Source organism: Varroa jacobsoni, unplaced genomic scaffold, assembly GCF_002532875.2.
Source record: "Varroa jacobsoni isolate VJ856 unplaced genomic scaffold, vjacob_1.0 scaffold_416, whole genome shotgun sequence".
In the NCBI taxonomy this organism is placed as follows: Eukaryota; Metazoa; Arthropoda; class Arachnida; order Mesostigmata; family Varroidae; genus Varroa; species Varroa jacobsoni.
The window spans coordinates 134,527-155,552 of NW_019213318.1; the positions used below are offsets into that span (position 1 = coordinate 134,527).

General features: G+C 43.5%; 2 protein-coding genes across 2 annotated transcripts in view; both read left to right on the forward strand.

The window, feature by feature from the left end:
* LOC111260254 (uncharacterized) overlaps positions 1–3,353 on the forward strand; it is a 29,244-nt gene extending 25,891 nt beyond the window's left edge. The window contains exons 7-8 of the mRNA XM_022832854.2: positions 683–773; positions 964–3,353. Of these exons, the coding sequence (XP_022688589.1) occupies positions 683–773; positions 964–1,851 (979 nt within the window). The 3' untranslated portion in view covers positions 1,852–3,353. The remainder of the gene's footprint in view (positions 1–682; positions 774–963) is intronic.
* An 8,500-nt stretch (positions 3,354–11,853) lies between these two features.
* LOC111260249 (muscarinic acetylcholine receptor gar-2) lies at positions 11,854–17,913 on the forward strand (the record flags this gene model as incomplete). The annotated part of the gene is given in 2 exon segments (XM_022832848.2): positions 11,854–12,261; positions 15,411–17,913. Coding segments are annotated over 2 exon segments (2,532 nt in total), but the record flags the coding sequence as incomplete, so codon positions are not given.
* Between the last annotated feature and the right edge of the window lie 3,113 nt (positions 17,914–21,026).

Below are 21,026 nucleotides of genomic sequence, written 5' to 3' on the forward strand. Positions count from 1 at the left end.
CTTAGCCCGGTTGTCTATTACGGGAATTCCTGACTTGCAGTCTGAAGTTTTTTGGAGACAATTCCTTCCTGTTCCAAAGATATATATATATATTTTTTTATTTTCAAAACCCCATTATTTCGTAGGTGTGGATGCCAGGCTACTCTGTTCATTCACTGCTCTATTGAATAACGATTTTTCAAACAACAGTCTTCCGTTAACTTTGAATTTTTCAGATGATTTGCTCAGCAAGAGCGAGAATTTCTAAACAGGTTTATATAAAAAAAATTGCATGTTTTTTTTTAAACTGCGGGTTTTTCAGTTATCGATAAATTAAAAAAGTTATTATTTAATTAAATTTTTTACTTAAGATGGAGTCCTGACTAACGAGATAAACGTATTAAAAGTTGTCTCAACGAGACAACATAGTTTTTCAACGTAGCAGAGTTATTCTGGTAACGGCAAGTGATTAACAAAAAGTTGCAGGTTATCTGAATCAGGACAGTATGACACAGTAACTATAATATAATGGTACATTGAAAAGTCAAATTCGCTAGTAACTGCAGTTATTTTATTAGCCTATAATCAATATAATTTTTCAAACATTTGAATGGAAGGAAGGACCGATTAGAAAACTGTCGGGCCGGTTTAGCACCCATTCATATTAAATAAAAATAGGGAATATTGTTTTTTCCTATTGCAGTTACTCACATTTCTACGCATTCAAGTTCCCGGACACCATCGAGGTACAAATGCAATGCGTCGTAGAAATTTGCAGGAATGGATGTCCTAAGGTATGTTCTTTCACTTTTAGGCTAAGATCTATTTACTTTGTATGGAAACTTTGTATTACTTTGTATGTTAGTTGTATGGAAATCGCTAGCAAACAGAGAGCACCGCAAGTAGATCATGCTAGTTACATCTCGATATTAATTAGCTAGCGCTAATCTTTATCTAATTACTATGACCTGATTCGTTCCATAGGACTGCCATGCGCCCACTGATGACCATTATGCCGCCAGCTCGAATCTTATCGTCGACAAGCGTCCACCATCGCCATTCCTCAAAGCTGTCACTCGACCTCCTACGACAACATCGACAGGCAAATCACCAAATTTCGTACCAATTTCTTTACCACCGCCTCGAGTTCATCATCCGCACTTCATACCACCCCCACCATCACAGCGACCCCTGGTCGCTCCGCTCCGAACGCCAGCACCTATTTTGGCCACTGCACAGTCCCCCCTCGTCAGCCTGCACGCACCAGCTACAGAATCGACTCACACGGTTCGAAATGGGGATAAAAGCACTGATCCTGCTCCCGTATACGTACCGACGGAACAGGCCAGCCAAGGAAACTCCGCCGAGGAGGAGGACTCGTCGGCGGACGCCGACGCTTCGGAATCATCTGCTGAATCGCATATTACTGTCGCTGGATTCAGTAGTTCGGGTCAAGACAACACTTTGAGACGCTTTTCAGCTGTGCGCCATTATCCGCAAGGTGGCACTGGAAGCGTCGGTGAGAACAATCGACTAGGACACTACTGGCAGCAGCAGCTTGTCTCCATTCGGCCAAGAAACGTCCGTGTTCGGAGGAACGTCGACGCGCTGGGTGTACGCGGCTCATTCCGGGTAGTGGCTGCACAGGATCTGGCGTTTGCACCCAACATGACAGCAGACGACCCTGCTATTGTTTATGCACATGCCGGCGATGTCGTTTATGGAACTGTATGCCTATCAGCTCTATCCTTGGCCGCTGGCCTCGGCCTTCTCGGCCTATTGGGTGTATGCTGTGCATGTATAGCAGCTTACCTGTTCTGGGTACTTCGCACGTATAGCGCACTCAATCGCAATAAATGCAGCATGAGTTGAAGGGTCAATGTATAGAAGCTGGTGAAGGAATCCGACATATGTAATTGAAAAACTTAGTTTAAGTTAGGAAAATCTATTGCCGGTTCCAGATATTCGTCGAGTCCAGCGAGTTTGTCAAATGAGACGCGTTTAAGCATTAAGCATTTATGGGCCTAAAGTACGACCGTATTTCAAAACAATGTTTTCAAGAACTTGGCTGACATGAAACTTCATATACGGCTATTGAATGAAGACGAAAGTTACTGACTACGAGCACTTTACGATGTTTACTTGGCTAATGCCAAAGGTCACCAACTTAGTGTCGATATGATTGGCATTTCTACATCATGGAGCATTACAGCTACCAGTACAGACGTGTACACAATAGATATATTTATGCATTTCTATTTTAGCGAAATTGAAGTTTATGTCAGTGTTCACTAAAAAAAAATCACAATGTAACCGTTCCAAGTCAACTTTCAGGGGGTATTCTTCATTTGTAGACGTAAACAACAGCATGGTTAAATATGCTATGAAGTTTGATTTCGAAGCTGCAGAAACACTGAAGTTAATAGAGGTTGTGAAAGAAGAAATGTGTTTAATTAGCCGAGGCTGACAATAGGCGCTATTTCTCCATACGCATTGATATATTAATAACAATGTATGCAGTGAAACAATGACGATTTGTTTATGTCTGTATATAGAGCGAAAATGCAAAGCTAGCGGCCGTTGTAAGTTAACGGGATGACGTGTATCTTAACCTATTGATTTACATAAACAATTCATGGCAAAAATCAACAATCAATGCAATGAGCCAGATCGGTTACGATTTACCGCTGCAGGCTGCTGCGAAGGAACGATAGTTTACTATTAGCAGACGACGATCGGCAATTGACGGTGTCCATGAGCAAAAAAAAAACTGCGTATGTACATGTACATATAATAATAGAAGTTATGCGCACAGTTACTCCTGGGCAAATTATTTGTAAGTAGTTGGAATAGCACCTAGTATTATTAACAAATGTGCTCATTATATTGTTTAATAATTAATCACGCTCCTTTTTTGTGTATGTATATATATATAAAAAAGACAATACCCGTCTACCGGCGCGTCAACCAGGAAGCACAAACGAAAACGTTCACCAGCCATTTGGCGGATCACTTACGGCACAGTTCGCTTCAATTATATGACCATATCGTTGCGGTCTTGTTCCCGCAGTGCACGTTCAAAAGCGGCACTGCGTCATTTAAACGCTTCCAGCGACGCGTATAAAAAGCCTTCGTAGGGCTTTTACCTGCACTCTATCGTTCTCTAAACGGCTTTCGGGGTATACGTCGCTGCGCTAATGCGTTTTAAATCAACGGCCGAACGACGTCCAACGGCAGTAGTGAGGAGTGGCGACGGCGTCAACCGCCATATTGGATACCTTTTCGATAAAAAAAAAGTACAAAGGTCAAACAAAGTCAGTTCACGTATTTAGCTGTGTGTGCTGATCTATAATATATTATACATCTGATAAAAACGGGCCTTTTTTTTATTACAAAATTATATACATATAACTACGTGTCCTGTGTATACGGCAAAGTGCAAACGATGTATGCGCAACAAGCGTATACGCCCTGTAGTGCGTTTCATAGACAACTGCGGTTCACGTTTACTATTCAGACTGGTTAGGAATATGTTTTTTGATTACTAGAAGATCGCTCGCTGTTCGTTTTTTCTTTGCTAAAGAAAAAAAAAACGAGGTACGACTATGCACTTCATTGAAGGGTATTTACTTAAGGATAGCTTACTCATTCCGCTGTTCCTGTTGCCGTCAGCTGTTGTGTGCATATCAGTGACTGGCTTTCGCATCTGCTCTTCAGCAAGCCTATTAAAGGATTCTGTTATCCACAACACCGATGCACAGTCGATTCTGGGATGGAAGGATATAGGAGATATGGGCAAAGGCTGACGCCTCACCAATGGCAGCCGATAACAGGAAATCAACAGAGACAGTAGTGACTAATTTTTTTTTAGCGATTATTGTGCTAAGCAGAATCCGAGCTGGCGAATATTCGATGAGTTGCGCAGTTCTTGACAGGAACCTGCCACTGCAGCTGTTGCGTACGCTCGTGGTGGTGCCGGACGTTTTTATAGCTTACACACTAACTCACTGGCTTATTCACGCTTTTTTTTCAATCCTGAAAGAAGCTTACAAAAACTACAACGACAGCCGGCGCAGTAACACAAGTTATAACAACAGTCAAACAGGATCCTGTTGACGTTACATGTAGGTGTACCAGGAAATCCAGCTCTCTCGCGACGTTCCTGCGCCCAGTTGGGTGCCACGTCTAATGGGAGTGAACTCATGTAGCTCATGAGAAGAGGTCGCGGCCGCAACGGGCGGTTTGTCGATTGTTCTCACATTTATGTCGACTGTGGGGTAGCAGCACCTGCAGTAGCAACGTATCTATAGTCCTGCCAGACGGAAATAATTTGCTATCAACTAGAGCGGAAGTGACTCAGGTTCTGAAAGGCTAGTGAGGTCTGCTAGGCGACCTTCCTCACTAGCCTAGTCACTAAGAGCAGCGCGACCCTATCGTGGAAACATCGAGGCAGACCGAGGACGCGGTCAGTAAGTGGCTGGCTAGCGACAGCTCGGCGAGTTTGAGGAAGGGATTGTCGAGGAGCTTCCTGGATGTCCGCGTTGGCTGGTTGAAACTAAAACGGCAATAGTACAGAACAAGGCCAGCTAAGCTACTTCTGTTGATGCTCTGCTGCTGTTAACTAAGCCACAAAGGGGCGTTAGTCGAATCGCCTTAGTTAGAAATCGAGGCAACGGTATAAAAGGACAATTCATAGCTGCAGGGCTTTCCAGGTCGTCGGAGTACTCAAGAAGACGCGGTGTGCGAGAATCCAAATAAAGGTTGAAGGCCAACAAAGAGCGAGAATTTCAATACGCTTTTCTTCCACCCGATTTCTAAGCACTTCTAGATCACTCAATCAGTGTATAAAAACACGATCTGCATAGGAGTATTTGATTCAACTATCGTTTGCAAATGTGTATCGGAATTTTTCGTTAACAACGAACCCGTTACCAATATAGGTCTGCTATGTTTTCGAAACGATGATTAATCATGATATTGGCGATATTTTAACTTTTTTTTTTTTTTTACTACTAATTACTGGTTTTTTTTTTTTTTATAAAGGATCTGCAGTTTCGTAATTTGTGTCACTTAGACGATTCTATGAGAAGGTGATTTGTGTCAGCGGACTGGAATAACAGTGGCCATTCAATGCTACCCATGAATTCTATTCATAGAATTTTTAAAATTTCAAACAAAATCTCTACTCTACCTGCTTATACCTAGGATTCTATTATTCAGGTATTCTCTGCTGAATAGAGCGCATTATAGATAAGGGTATGAATTTTTACAGAATTTTTAAGCAATCATATAGTTATTGCTACTGTAAGAGGACGCAGAAGACATACATCTTACAAAAAACAAAATATACAAAAAAACACTTATGTTATGTATTGCATGTACATACCAATCGTAGGTCAACCAGTTTACGATACAACCTATTTGCGTTGTTGATGAAGCTCGAAGCTGTGTTAAATGAAATTAGGACGGAGCAGGCTCTACATAGGCCATATAAGCCTACTTTATAGAAGGATTTTGTTAGACCGAAGCGTTGCATCCTGAAGGACCATCTTTCAGGGAGCCTCAAAAGCGCAATTTTTTTCATTAGAGAAGTAGACTTTTTATTGCTGTTCGGATACGCTTTACGTGGTCGAATCCACTAACTTGAAGACCTACGCTTTGTAGGGTGTAAATGCGACTCAATGGTAATGAGGCAAATTTATACCTAACACGTACCGCTATGTACTGATGAACAAATCCAATGTCCATTTTAAAAAGTAAATAACCTTCTTTTTCACACAGTTCGCCGGGTTAGAGAGCCAAAGGGATCAGGATTTCAAGGACGGGGCTGTACGGTTAGTATAAAATTTTAGATGTCCTACGATGCACCAACGGCTTAAGACTACAGGCCGAGCTTGCAAATCAGCTCAGACTACCGGATAAAATAATTGGTTTTATGTGAAATCATATCGATCCATTTCTGTACTAGCAGAATACTGATGGCTGATTTAGTTTTTAACTCACTTAATTCTTCTGAGCTGCGGTAAACAAGAGATTTGCGGTCTGTCTTCGAAATCTCCAACGCTTAACGCCAAACGTTGCCTTTCGTCATTTACATTAATAAATATTTATTCTGGGTAACACCAGATTTCGGCGTAGTTTCAGTCAGTGCAGTGTTAACAAATGGATTGGCTGATACTAAGCGACGCACTGTAGTTTATTGATGTGTTTGTACGGCACCGAAGTGTTTTTCTATCCTGTTTTCAGACCTATAAACTCTACTCTAACAATGTTGTTCTATGTGTTTGGAAAGCTAGCACAGTCTGTTACAAGTTATTTTCATCTATTATCTACTGACACCATTTCCTTTTGAGGAGACTTAGGTAAACGAGAATCTAACGATATTTTCGACTACCATGTTTCAACACATTCAATGTGAAATTTCGACAGCGTTATCTTGAGGCCCCAATGCATCCTATCATCGTTCTCCGAATACCTAATATTAAAAGCCATGCTGACTATGTAACGGGGTGTTACAACGTTTGTGTTTACGGGAAATCGCTGTTTTTTTTCTTTACTGTGCGCATCTTCATGAAAGCACAAGGCTCTCCTAGCGCCTGTTCATTATTTAATCATCGGATAATTGAAGTTATGGAAGTTCAATGAGGCCTAAGCACCTGGTTCGCTGAAATTTCCGCGTCTGTACGTTATCGCCGGCCGCTTGAGAGAAAACAATGGTCAAAACAACAAGTCCAACGATGACCCGTCAATAACTACGTTAGTAGCTTTAACGAATGTACCGCAACTTAGCGAGATCGTTCGCTATTTTTCTGCTGCTCCGATTATATTAAAGTTAATAAGTCCGGCAAACACTGTGTATACATACTCGATGATCTGCCATTTAACAATATTAGTATCAGCATGAGATGTATCCCCTTCGAATTAACTAACGCAATAACAGTGCTAATTAGTATTCCTGGTCTTAGTGATTCAGATGTGGGGATATCAGTCTAGCGGCAGGATATGACAATGTCTGATCGTCGTGCAGGTGGCTTGGGTCTCTCCCTCTCGGGTCGTCCCAATGGAATCGTTCATGACAGTCGCGGCATCTACCGATCCTATGCCAACAAATCCAAGCTTGGTTGGCGTTGTTTCGGCAAAGCTTCCGTCGAACGACCCTTGAATTTCTTGAAAGCTTCGTTCCCTAATTCCCTTTGAAGGTTCCCGAAGCTGCCCCTTGCAAAATCTTTATATTATAGCGGGCATCCATGTTGGTGCTTTGCGACTTCTGCCGTGGCCGCCATCGCCTCACGTCATACCCGCCTAAGCCAAATCCGCTACAAGGTTTAGATGGGGGCAGCATCTTCACCCTATTGGATCCAATATTGCTCTCTTTCTCTCACTTTGTCTTAGACCAAAATGGCCAATCGTCACCTATTTTCTCCGTTGTCGGCAGCGTTGTCTGTAGGTCTTCTTTCTGTTCCATTTCACCCCCACGCCCTCTAAGCTCTGCCTGTTCATTACACTGCAGCCAGTACAGGCAGGAGTAGCCGGAAACAAACGGTGGTTACCGAGGGAATCGGCGCTCCGGTCATCGCTGCCAACGCAATGGTCAGCGGGGACCGAGCACGACAGCTAGCATCGAAACACGGACGTGGCAGGTCCCTCTTTTGATGAACTCGTAGATAGGTGTATCAGCAAGCAAAAGCTTAGAACATTCTCTGCCGACAAGTTTTAGTCTGTATAAACTGTCTCCTAATAATAGTAGAAGTACCAGCTGCTTATTGCAAATGCTCCTCGCTCCAGATTGGTTCCCATGTATTAACCGTGCAGTCAGCATAGACAGCGAAAATATCGTGAAGCACAAATCGGATCGCTGGTTGTCACATCAGGAGTGGCGACAGTGGACTCCTAAATTTCCACAGACTCGTATCATTCCGAGACGTGGTATAGCCGATTCATCACCATCGTTTTTCTTGTTGTTATCACTCGGAATCAAGCCGGTCGATTTCTCCATTGGACTTGCGTATTGAATCCTGCCACTCTGAAGCGTCGCTCGTTCTACGCCTCGTCTGGGTGAAATCTATATAATAGAAGGCATCCCTACGAACGCGATGGCCCATTACACACCTTCGCTTGCGCTCTGGTTTAGCCTCGAGTCCGAATCGAGGTAAAAATGTACGAAAGACTTTGGCCAAGCACAAGCAGGGCTTGGCAGCCAGCGGCGTGCAAGTAAAAGAATGCGAGACGGGCACGGATGAGCACAGGTAAGAAGTGGGGTAATGGTTGGCGGTCCTCGGCAGACTACGGGCCACAAAGGCAATCTAGAAAAAAGTGGCTCAGGATAGCAGAGGGACGTGCGGTAATAGGAAGGCGGGCGTAGGGAGGGAGGAGGGGTGCCACGGAGCGAGCAGATGTTTTCTCGAGAACAACGAGGGAGCAATCAGCAACAGGTGTTCAGCCGGTGGCTTCGGCAGTGGCGGTGAACGCTGTTCCAGTAGAAACTTCTGTGTTCCGCTTCTACAGCATGCAAACGTGCCGTGTGTACAATACGGCTTCGAGTTTCGACAACCAAAACGAGCCGCCAGTTACCGAGTCAGCCACAGACAGCCAACAGCACTGCTTTCCCCGCACGACGGGAAAGGGATCCATACGCCCTCGCCCGCTGCTAGCGGCCATAGTATAGTATTGCTTGTATTACTATAGCGCGCTGGGCCCCAGTTTCCCGACTTGGGCCCTGGCCATTCGTGCGCTATGCGCATTGGCACGACATCGTGAACACCAAGTTTACCGTTAAATGAGTATGTGTACGATGAGTGCGTGTTATCCTCGTGGGTGTACTGTGAGTTTTTCTAGGTATAGTAAAGGCCGTTAGTGATAATGCTGGCTTGACTTGTTCGCGCCGAAAACGTCAATTCAATGGGGGCCCATGATTTTACGTCTACCATCCGTTATCGACCTCTAACACATCGGCATTTTACTACCTATCTCGTCGTTGTACGATTTTTCGCGTGGTTTGTTTTCTTCGATGAATAATTAACGCCAACCAACTTTGACGGTGACAACGCAAAAGGGCTTGCTGCTATTCTCTGCTAGTATTTGATAATTCGAATGATTTCAGGGAACCATCCAGCCCAACTAGAATTTTTAGCCTTATAACTTGCAGCAGTTGATTCCATCACGAAGCTTTTTCTCCTTCTTATGATAGAGCTATAATATTAGTAATACGTAACATCATCGGTGGCAGGGTGACAGTATATAATTTGTCAGAGGCAGTTAAAGAGCGATTGCAGTAAAATATGTCGATGCCAGTACTTGACAAAACGTAGCGACGGCAGCAGCACATGCTACAACCTCAACCACTTCGACAACAACGAATATTCAATGGATTGCTCGTAACTGGATGATATACAAGCTAATGCCGTGATGAACTTCAGAAAATTATCGTTAAAGGGCTATTACTGATGATTTACTGGGCTACTACCTACTGTTTTAATGGAACTAATTCGGTATCGTGTTTTTTAGCTGATTCAACGAAGACATTTGCAGGGAGTTGGTTGTCGAGAGCGACAGACGATGTTGAATATGTCGCATGATCACAGCAACGACAAGTGTCAACGAAATTGTCGGCAAAAGAGAACTGGCCGAACACAACCTTTGTCCTACAAACAACTGTGCCGGTACCATTCGTTATCAGTCTGTTTCTGTGTATTTCCCTCGATCTATTTGTGACTACCGATACAAGCTGGCAACAGCGATAAAGACAAATCGTTCTCGAAACTCCATAATCGCGAAATTTTCCATCAGCTAATAGAGCGACAGAAAAAAAAAAGAAATCCAGATAACGCGGCTTACAGTCTAGGAAAAAAGTGAATTAGTTTTTCATTTTGGTACCTCTTTTCTACTGCTAACTGTATGACTGGCTGTTACGTGACGTGACATGACATTTCGTGCTTGTATCCATCGTTGGCCAGCCAATACGATTTTCGGTAGCATTTGCCAACGTTAACAACGACCGAAGGTCCTTCGGGATAGGTCAGGTTGTTCGGAAAGGAATTCCCATTATAAGGGAGCTTAAATATACAACTGACGGTGTCCCCATCTCTCTAGGTGTCCGTGTGTCAGCCGGCTGCTCCAGAAAGCAGGGAGCCTGCCCGACACCTATCTTTATCGGCATAGCCTGCTTTTTGGCAACGGCCTGCTTGGACAGACGATGGATCGATGCGGCTAAAGGGAGCGATTTCCTCGAAAAATAGGATTACTTGTGAACTAAATTATCACCTCCATTACTCCACGTGCCATCCGCACCATCGCCGCCAGGAAAATCAGTCGGAAACGGTGGCAAGTGCGTTTACCTCTCTCCCCAATCCCAGTTTCAGGAGTAGCGGGCCTGCCAGGTTCCAACGCTCTTCCTCCTTCACCAGTAGCCCAAATTCTTTTTAGCACACACCACTAGTGGACGGCTACTCCTCTGACGCTCTCCAAAAGCCCGAGTCTTTACTTACCCAAAGATAGACACAGAGAGATCGCAAGCTAATCGGAGGGTCAAACAACGTTAGTAACCGTGGTAAGTGCCTGATTACGAGAGACAGCGACGGATCGGAGTATTCTGCGGGAGCCTGTATTGCGAAGCTTTTATGAGCTACAGCATCTCTCTCCACCCCACATGAGACAAAAGTCGACAGAAGTACAATATTCCAAATCGAAAACACCACCAAACAAATAGTGTTTCCTTCGAGGGGCCAACAAAAAAAGTTAGAACGAAATGGGTCTCACTGGTCCCTTGCAACGATGACTTCCTGGGTCGACTTAAATCTGTGCCTCAATAATACAGGGCTCGACGCATATCAAGTACCTTTTCGTACCAACGAATAGACCCAGAAACAACTCTTTAAAGCATTTTAAGCAGCACGTGTGGTAAGGAAAGCGAGCATATCACTTATTACACTCACTAAAAAAAGGAAACATCGCTATAACTGTAACATAAGTCAACTTGTTTCAAAACTATATGTTTCAAATTATACTATATGAAAGAGCGAAAATGGTGAGGTCGTAGTGACGAAAGGGACATAGGGCAAAGGCCAAACACTTAAACTGATCTCGTTGATGTTTCTACGGAGTCTTAGGTCGACTGGATGGCGTAGTATAGCTATTTTACCCCCCCCCCCCCCGCAATGCTGGCGTTCTTAAGGGAATAACAGCAGCGGCAGCAGCAGCAACGAATGTAAAAACCCCAATCACAACAACAACATCAACGTTCAGCTCTGGCAGCTTGAAACAGAGCAGAAGACGAAACGGTTGCTGGGCCCATGTGGCAAATGTCTCTATCTAGACGCGAGCGTGTTATGCAATTTCGTTTCAAGTGCCGAAAGAAAGCCGCAATCGACGCTAGGAGCCGGACTTCTATTCCTCACAGAGTGTCTATACTTCTTGTGGCTCGCTTCAGAAGCTCTGTCGCGTTCCTCAGGAATGACGATTCTAGAAGCACAAGTATCGGCAGGAACGCACATGTGGTATAAACAGCGGGCATACTTGTACAAGTGTTAGTTCCTTCGTCATCGCTTTCGCTATCGACATCGCCGCAACTCCCACAAGCAAACGAGGAACCCGCCTGGCTCGTTCCAGATCGGGCCGATGTAATGTAGCTCAGCATAACAGCTAAGGAGTTCCTACTACAGGATAGCTACACAAAGGCAGGCGCAAGACATCTATCTGCCGGGCTGCGAACGCACCGTCTCGAATGCACCAACGGCCGCGGCCAAAGAAAGCTCGTTGCAGAAAGAAGCTGTTGCAATCAGCCGTGCTCATTTATAGCAGCGGCTATTAATACGTTGCCGGGAAGCAGTTCTGCGGGCTAGTGCTAAAGCGACCAGGTTTGCCTTACCCGGCCACTCGCGACTGCCACTAAACGGTACCCTAATGTTCTCGTACGGTTTGCCCGCGTCTTCCGTGTACCTCCGGCTGCCACCTCAGCCACTTGTAAACCCGCTACCGCAGTCGCTACTATTGCTACTGCTGTTGTGTCACTCTTTTTACCATCGCCTACAGCTACCAGATGCGCGCCCGTCGACGCGACTTTTTGACGCAGCGAATGCCTGCCTTTTCGGCATCATTGCACCAGGGCAAACGATGTTGTCGCACTGACATCAAAACCCTTTCGAACGATACGGTACCGAGGCAGCTACGGTGAAATTAATAAGCGCGCGCTCCAAAACTTTACAGAACGCATGAAAAAAAGCCACAGTAAGGCTTTGGCCGTCAGGAACAAATACAAATGGTCTACCTGGAGCTACCAAGGGCTTTGTAAGTATCAAGAGAAAATACACAACAAAAACGAATTGTATCCTGGATAATATCGGTCTTGACAGTCTTAAGCTGTAGTAATCATAAAAAGTTTTTGCTTGACAATTAAGCAGTATGGTAAAACAGATTCTTGCGATTTGCAAATATTACTGAGTGATCTCGCCAATTTGTCTTCGTATGTGGTTGTAGCCCCGCTATCTTACGAAGTCACCATTATTGATAGGATTAATATATTGTATTTAGGTAGGATGAAATTAAAATCACATGTTTCCACTATAGAACAACTGATTATAGGCTACTAAAATTGTCTGAGGTAGGTAGCGAAGTCAAGATAGAGCGCGACGTAAATTGTTAGAGCTGCCAACCGTAAGTGATATGATAATTTTTGAAAACTTGGGAAAAGTTATAGTCTAACCATGTTCTTACTGTAAAAGATAGGACCCGCTAAGCCCTCGACGCATTTTGCATAGGATCTTTTACCTTGTTCAGACGTCGTATATGAATGTATCTCTCTAATCAAATACTGGCCATGGGCACTTACTCGATATACGGCTATGAGCTACCCTAGCGATTTTTTAGAAATGTCCTTTGTTCTTTCGATTATATATATCTTTTTTTTTCCTATTTCATATATATATATATATATATATATATATATATCAAATAGTTGTCATATTGTACTGCTACTAGGATCGTTCATACATAGACGCTCTTTATTCGCTCGTTTTTAAATCAATTTACTCTACTGTTGGATTTCAGCGGTAGAATGAGTTGATTGAACAAATCTCTTTTAAAGGCTCGCTCACATCCGCTCGAATTCCGGTCATTGTAACAATATTGAAGTCGGAGCATAAATCAGAGTGTGGTTCCGATATCCAGTAGAGTGGCCAATACTCAGATATTATTAATATACATTATGAATCATATCGATCAAAAATATAAGTCACGTCGGGTATATATCATGCCGGACACTATCTTCGGCAACTATCCAACTTGAAGCTGACAACTTTCACTGCATTAAGGGGAGGAGACGGCTTAAACGGAAGACGGTTTTCATGACTGCGTGGATCGAGCTTACTTCATCTAAATGCGGTTTTCATTTGAAAACACGTATGCCATTTGGCGTTTAAAGAAAATTCTCTCAGTCTTCTAAAAAAATGTTTTTAAAACACTGAAAAACGTTTACGGCTGGCTATGAGAATAAAAGCCGTAGTAACACAATCTACTTCATGCCCGCAATGAAATGGGGGATCGTTAAATATAGCAAATAGTTGATATTTGTTGGTTTACAGGTCCTTTCCCTCCGGCTGCTAGACCGGCCTATCCGTTCCTTGTTCTTTGTATCGCTAGTTCGGTAGTAGAGTTCGGTCCCCTTTGCAACACAGAATTAGAAATTATGCAATCCACTCACCCCCTTAAAAAGAGTATTTATTTGCTTCATCTATGACCGTCATATAAGTTTATGTCCTATAAGCAAGTTGAACTCTTCCATAAAAAGATCGGTTTTTTCTTATTGTTTTATGGGTCCTTACACTAAAAACAAATGCGTCTCTCTTTCCAGTCGATTCACAGGGTGATGAGTTGTTCTTGTGCCGAATGACCATTACAAAGATAACTAGGCTCTGTCCAATGGCGCATGGTTTTATTCATTATTGAGAGGAAAAAAGACAACAAGTCAATAGGATAGAAGCTAGAATAGAATCACTTATTTGCCATAATGCATAAAGGTCGGACCTGTTTGCTTTCAGTGTGCTCCCTCGTAAAACAGACGAGGTTCGGACGATTCTATGAAAACTGTATGTTTCCCTGACCTATATGTATAACTATTTCTATGGAGAATGAATGTCTCACATTCGTACTAAAGCTATACGTTTAAAAACATTAAATCTCTGACAGTCTGACACCGCCAGCCATCTTTTTGCCATGTGTTGTTACTCAGCGTTAGCCAAACGTTCTAGCGAGCTATATCGATGTCGAACGGCGCAGCATCGTCAAAAATTATCTACTTCGCGAAGCGCTACATTCAATGGCTATTTGTGCGACAAAGAAAATGTGGCGTATCGACAGTTCAGAGCTACCTCAAAAAGGGACGCTCACATCTGATCGCCTATACTTAGATGTGACTGCTGGAAAAAACGTCAGGTCTCCATTACAGCTTCAACATATATTTCAAACAGTGAACGTGACTTAATATGCGGAAAAACCGTGAGGTTATTGCATGCGGTTGACAAAATGATTAATATGGTAAGCTTCGGTTTCCACTTTTGACCCGTGCGGCCATCTTTGCAAATGGTATTTATATAGAGCCTCTTCTTGCACATAGCGTTCTCGTTCTAGGAACTTTATAAAGATAGCGATAAAAACTCGTGACCTATGCTACTTTTCGTTTTACGGAAACACAAGTGTGCCCTTATTCAAAAACCTCACGCGTTTGAGCGCTCAAGTAGCAGCCACGCTTCGATAGAGTAACATATATAACGATTTACCAATGTTAAACCTCAATAAACAAGCGAAAAAAGTGCAAATCAATAGCAAATGAGAAATGCCCATTATTTGTCTCCATTGGTCACTATTCGGTCCGGTCATAATTCTATTAAAACGTTGAATCTTCAGGTACTCCACACTTGACGGTAAAATTACAAATGAGAAAACAAGAAAAAGCATGACCTAGTTGCAATTTGTGCGTATGCCCTGACAGACAGCTCACCGTGAAACCTATTTTAAGGACAACATCGGTACAGCCATTGGTAGGTGCACATTGCTTTTACAAACAGTCGATCCTTCCAATCCGTGAAAGGCAAATGTGCTAGTTCAGTGGTCCTAGCTCAGCAATTAGAAGATGTACGGTAGGAGTGTTGAAATAAATCGGTAGCATATTGACAATTAATTACCGTCAATTTGAGCTACCACATACAAGAGATAAGTAGAAATTGTATATACTATATCGTATAGCATAAACATGAACATAGGCGACAATACTCTGCGATGCAGAATGGTATACGACAATAATTGGCGTTTTCTTTACAGAGAGTTAGTAGATTTGCCAATTGGTAGTCGACTGATTGAAGAAGCTAGGCGTGCCTCATTTGCAATGGTACGCCTTTTGTTCTAACTAGAATATGCGTTATTTTTTCCTATGTGCTCACCAGGCTGATGTTATGGAATTATACGTGGAACACAACAATACGCGGCTATAATATTCATATGGAATCGACAAAAAAGACCTCGCCAGACAACTGGTTTCACCAGGGCCTTTCGCGGTTTGAGAGGTGGTTGAGGGTCACTTCTAGCATACGAGACCCTCCTGATCGCCGTAACATCAGCAGCACATTCGTAGCGCCCTACGTTTCAAAGAACACGTCAAAAACAACACATGCGACCTCTGCAGTAGAATCGAACTCTCTGTCCGCGATGAGTGTCTCCTCAAGCACAATCAGCCTATTTGATGCACTGAGCGTCACCAACGAATCGATCTCGTGGAACGGGTACCCACAGCCGAGTCTTGATGACGTTATGTCGAGCGCATCGCAACATGTACCGATGACCGATTTAGCCTTAGGCCCGCTTGATATCCTCAACTCAAGTTTTAGAAAACCATGCGACGTTTCATGGAATCTCTCTTCTTCATTATGCGGGCCCTCGACATCGATCGCTTGGAATAACTCCGCGCCTGAGGTGCCTGAGTGGGCCTTGCCATTCCCGCTATGGCAAACTGTATTAATTGCAGGCTTAATCGGGGTCTGCATCCTGTTGACGGTCGCTGGCAACATTCTCGTGCTGACAGCATTTTTTGTCGAACGGACAATTCGTCAACCATCAAACTATTTCATTATATCATTAGCCGCGTCCGATCTGCTCATCGGTGTTGTATCAATGCCATTCTTCGCGCTATATGTTCTTAATGGCCGGTGGGATTTTGGACCAATTTTCTGCGACTTATGGCTAGCGACCGATCATACAGTGTGTCTCGTATCAATCTACACCGTGCTTCTAATCACAATAGACCGATATTGTTCAGTAAAAATTCCAGCCAAATACCGCAGCTGGCGGACGCGCTATAAGGTTATCTGGATGGTGGCAATTACGTGGGTGGTACCATTCCTTGTGTTCTTCATATCAATACTCGGCTGGGAGCACTTCATTGGCTACCGTGACCTCGACGATGGGGAATGTGCTGTACAGTTTCTCAAGGATCCCGTATTCAATACGTCGTTAATATTTGGCTACTTCTATTGTACGATGATCGTGCTGTTCATCTTGTATGGAGGCATTTACAAGACGGCCAGTGATATGCAGCGCCGCAGTGCGGAGAAACAACGCAAAATGCAATCCATAGTTTCTCTAGGCAGAGGCCAAGCCGGTGCTAGCCCGTGCGTGGCTATTACCGACACTTTTTGCGGGTCGGGAGGCAAGGACATCCAAGTAACTAGGGAAGGCCACATCGGGCCTCGCGGAATTCAAGGGGTCGGAGGAGGATCTGATCTCAGCGGACGTATTGGTGGTGCAGGTAGCTGTGCGAGCACTATAGCTTCGGTTGATTCGTCAACGCTGTGTACATCACAAATTCGGCCGACCGGAAGCACTCAAATGCCCTTCGAGCGAAAAGAAACCTCGGAGCAGGATCGCTCATCGAGTCCAGGCTTTGAGTCCGACGAAGAGGATGAGTCGCAGGATGAGGTGAATAAGAAACGAGAAGCAAAGCCTAAAACTCCTAAGCCTCTTCAGCCCAGCAAGACGAAATGCTTCAGGAAGGACAGCAGGATGTCGATTGTAGATGTGATGCGCCTAGCACCACCAACGTTTGCTACGAAAGAAGCTTCAGAGCTGGCAACCATCGGAAGCCTGCCTGGTCTCAGCTTCGGCTTTAGGGCCAAGGGCCAGCATCAGCCGCAACCACATGCGAACGCCTCGGCCGACAAACCGAAGCCACCGAATTCGCTGAACATCAACAAATTGCTCGTTATTCGAGAAGTGGCATCTGACATATCGGATATTTCGAGCTCAGTCCGTCGCCTCGGCGCGGACAGCACGACCTCAGTATTGCCGCCAACGGTGGAAAAGAACCCGCCACAAACAGCTGTGCAGTTCACGTCTGATCACGCAGCAAGCCCCAAGTTGGAAGCCAAGGCTAGGCAGGGCGAAGGTCTACCTTCACCAAAACATAGCGAACAGCAGCTGGAAGAAAAAAATGAGGTGGGCCTGAGCCAGAACAGACCGGAGCAGGATGATCTGCCGTGTACCAGCATCAGTGTTCCCCTTGACAACAGTAACCAATTGCCGTCAACGCCAATCAGCTTAAATTGCAACACCTCTGGAGGGAGGCCAACGCATTCCATTCTTGTAGCAAGTACTGCCAAGGACAGTAGTGGCAGTAACAAGGATAGTACGAAGGACAAGGCCAAAGGTTTAGCTAGTTCGACCGCAATAACGGCAAATAACTCTAATTACAAAACCCCTCTAGCCGCTAGGAATTCGACGGATTGCACTCGTAGCGGCAGTAGGGTAGCTCCCGCAGATATTGCGATCGTAGTTGACCCATCTAGTTCAGGCAATCAACAGGCGCAGGTCAGCGGTATGCATCTTACGGTACCCGACTCAACGATGTTAACCAAGAACCCACTCGTCAAAGGCGACAGCTCCAAGTCCAACAAGGTATATAATTATGATATTACTTTTTCGAGACTATGTGCGTGCATACCCTTAACAAAATAAATTTATAATTATGTGTCGTGCTTGAATGATATCGTGGTGGCTTGAGTTTGGACTAAATGAAAGGCGAGAAATTAGGGACAATCGACGAAAAGCAAACTACTCCATGACTAGAAATAGATACACAATTAATTAATTGATGTTCTTAAGAGCCATTGAACTTTACTGAGCTATAAAATTAAACTATACTATCACACTATAAAACTAGCATCGCCTTCCTTATTCCTACCTCTTAAAATCCACCATCTTCCTTAGATGTAAAGGTTCCTACCAATGTCCTGCTACCCTGTTCGAGATAACATCAAAGAACGTTTCAAAGTATAGAGTGAAATTAGGTCGACACATTGCTGATAACATATGGTAGGGAAATTCAGGGCACGTTTTCAGTGACTGAGTTACAGCTCTATGTGTACCAACTGTGTATATACTACTACATAGGAGGTCCCAAGTAGATCAGTATCCCCGAAGCAAATGTTGTCGCCTTGAAGTGACGAAATGTTTACGATAACAAAGAAAGCGATGCTAAAATTAAACGTTTATGCACAGTATCCCCTATGCGCTAAAAATATTGTACTCGAAAAAAGTATTAATTAGTTTAACATTGGACCGCTACGAATATTTGAATGTTACAAATGGCAAGTCCTGTTCTTTACCTCCGCCCCGCCCCCCTCTTCCTCCCCCATTTCCATCCCAGTAGTATTTCCCATAGCGTCAACGGTTCGACAAATTGGCAAATGGCAAACTAGACGACGGCCAGCACCTACTTAGATTTCGGTATTTACTGATAAACATTCCGAAATACAAGCATACCACCAGTGCGTCCCTATTATCGTATTGGCATCGTTTAGGCCATTTTTCCTCGTTTCGCTGCGCGCTCAGGGCGTTAGCTGGCAAAGGCAGCGTTGATCGATATCTGTGAGCAAGATGAAATAGTGTTATGTAATAGAATTACGCTGTAGTTAGCTTTTCGCTGCTCTGCTGTTTGCAGATCTCACGTAAATAGGCGAGATGACTTTAGGCGTAAGGGGAAATCGATACGTTAATATTCAAATGTCCCATTTGCTGAAAATTAACCAAACGATGGCTGAAACAGCCGTTCTCATGCGCCTAATTATCGAAACGCTTTCTGGCCCAGGGGCATTGCGCTATGTGCGTGACAAGCAGAAAACGTTGAATTCAATTATATTTTTCATTGCTGACTTCGCATTACTACATTGACTAAAAATGCCATTTCATGGTTTATTGCCAACGAAGTCTCTACTATTGACTATGAACCTTTTTTTTTTCTAGTTAAACGACTTGAGCTATTTTGCCTGTAATCTCGCTCGTTACTATTTCTTCACAGTAACTTAAGTACCCATCCGGTTATATACAGGTGAGCGTGTCAAATATATTCCTTTGCCTAAGTAAAACTGCATTTGGATTACGAAGCTGCCAGTGTAGCTTGGATCTGATACCGAAATGAACGGATCGTCACTTTGTTTTCCTGTTATCGTTTAATACTTACAAAGGAAGTTTTTCTCTTTAAACACACTTACTACTTTCATGTATAATAATATATAATAAACCCAAATAATAACCCCGTATATAACTGTATAGCAGAAAAAACAGGAGACCTGCAAAGGCTCGTCCAGTGTCCAAACGCCGTATCTTAATTCCTCTCAAATGCAAAACAGAAGTTTGCATATATGCAGTGTTTTGGTGCATACTTGATACCTCAGAGAGTATCCAGTCAGTTTGGTAATTTAAACGCTAGTTTCAACAGACGTTACGTTAAGGTTCATCGGGAAATAGATGTAGCATATTACTATTTACCTTGGTCCTACTAACTTCTATAGAAACTACTAGGCTAGATTTTTCAGTACGCTTTATTCAAACTTACTCTTGGGACAGCTTTCTGATGAAGACTTGAAACAGACTTCTTCTGATCACTTTCTTCCCTCATGCGAAAGACAAAACATTTCTTCCAACCCTAGCGACGTTCCCCGAAAGCGACGTGAATCAAATTATCAGTAACATTTTCATCAGTCTTTTCGCTCTGATTGAGTTGACCTAAAATATCTAAGACTGAGGTAAAGTGGACTTTCAGCACGGAATGACGATGAGAGCAGTGAAACGCACAAAAGTCAGTACTAAGATTTGCGACCTTCTCTTTCTGCCTCTACGCCCTTCGTTTTCAACTCCTTTTGTGTGTAGATATGCATACTTCATTTTAATTACTTTGAGCTTCAGGTAGAGCAAGCAGCTCGATAGGAGATGAACTTGTCTATGATTCATTCATTAAAACTACAACTGTAAATCACGAGAAATGTCCGCACGCCGAAAATGTGTTTCATATTTTTCTAATAGAGTCCCAAAAATAGTCGATAATGGCAGCTTCTGCAATAAAATATCAAGCCACAAGTTAAACCGAAAAAGCGCGCGCTAACAGGATCAGATCTATCGCATTTTATGGCTGCTAATTGATTCAGACGATTCTTTATGCCAGTCCCGAACCAGAATGTTAAACAATGTCATCTACGAAATCAATTTATAAAATTGTATGTAGAACCAGTGAGCATATTGTTGATCCGCTTGCAACCTTTACTTCGTCAATCGGTACGAAACGAAAACGTCGTAGAGTGCTAAAGACGACGTCCAATTAATATCCCAACCAAAAAGTATAACTTTCAAGTTCGATCACGAATAGTATTCGACTGTCAAGCGGGAAATATAAATAAAGGCTATAGAACTGCAATCTGTCCATATTGTTACTACGTTTCCGGCTGCGTACCAAGCCAATCATCGAGACATAGCGATGTCCGTTTACCCTAAAGCCCTTCCATAAGATACACTCAACAGAAAATATTATTTGTAATTAAGAGATCGCCGACTAGAACAGATTTGCATAGGCTAACAGTCCCAGAGAATTATGCAGGACGATACAGGTCACTGGAAAATTTCAAGGAACTAACCGCCGGAATTCCTATACGCTATTTCAACCATGAACCCGTGCGATACTGCTTGAACAATTCTCTTATCTCGATTCTTCAGGATGGTGACGCTGAATGGTACGA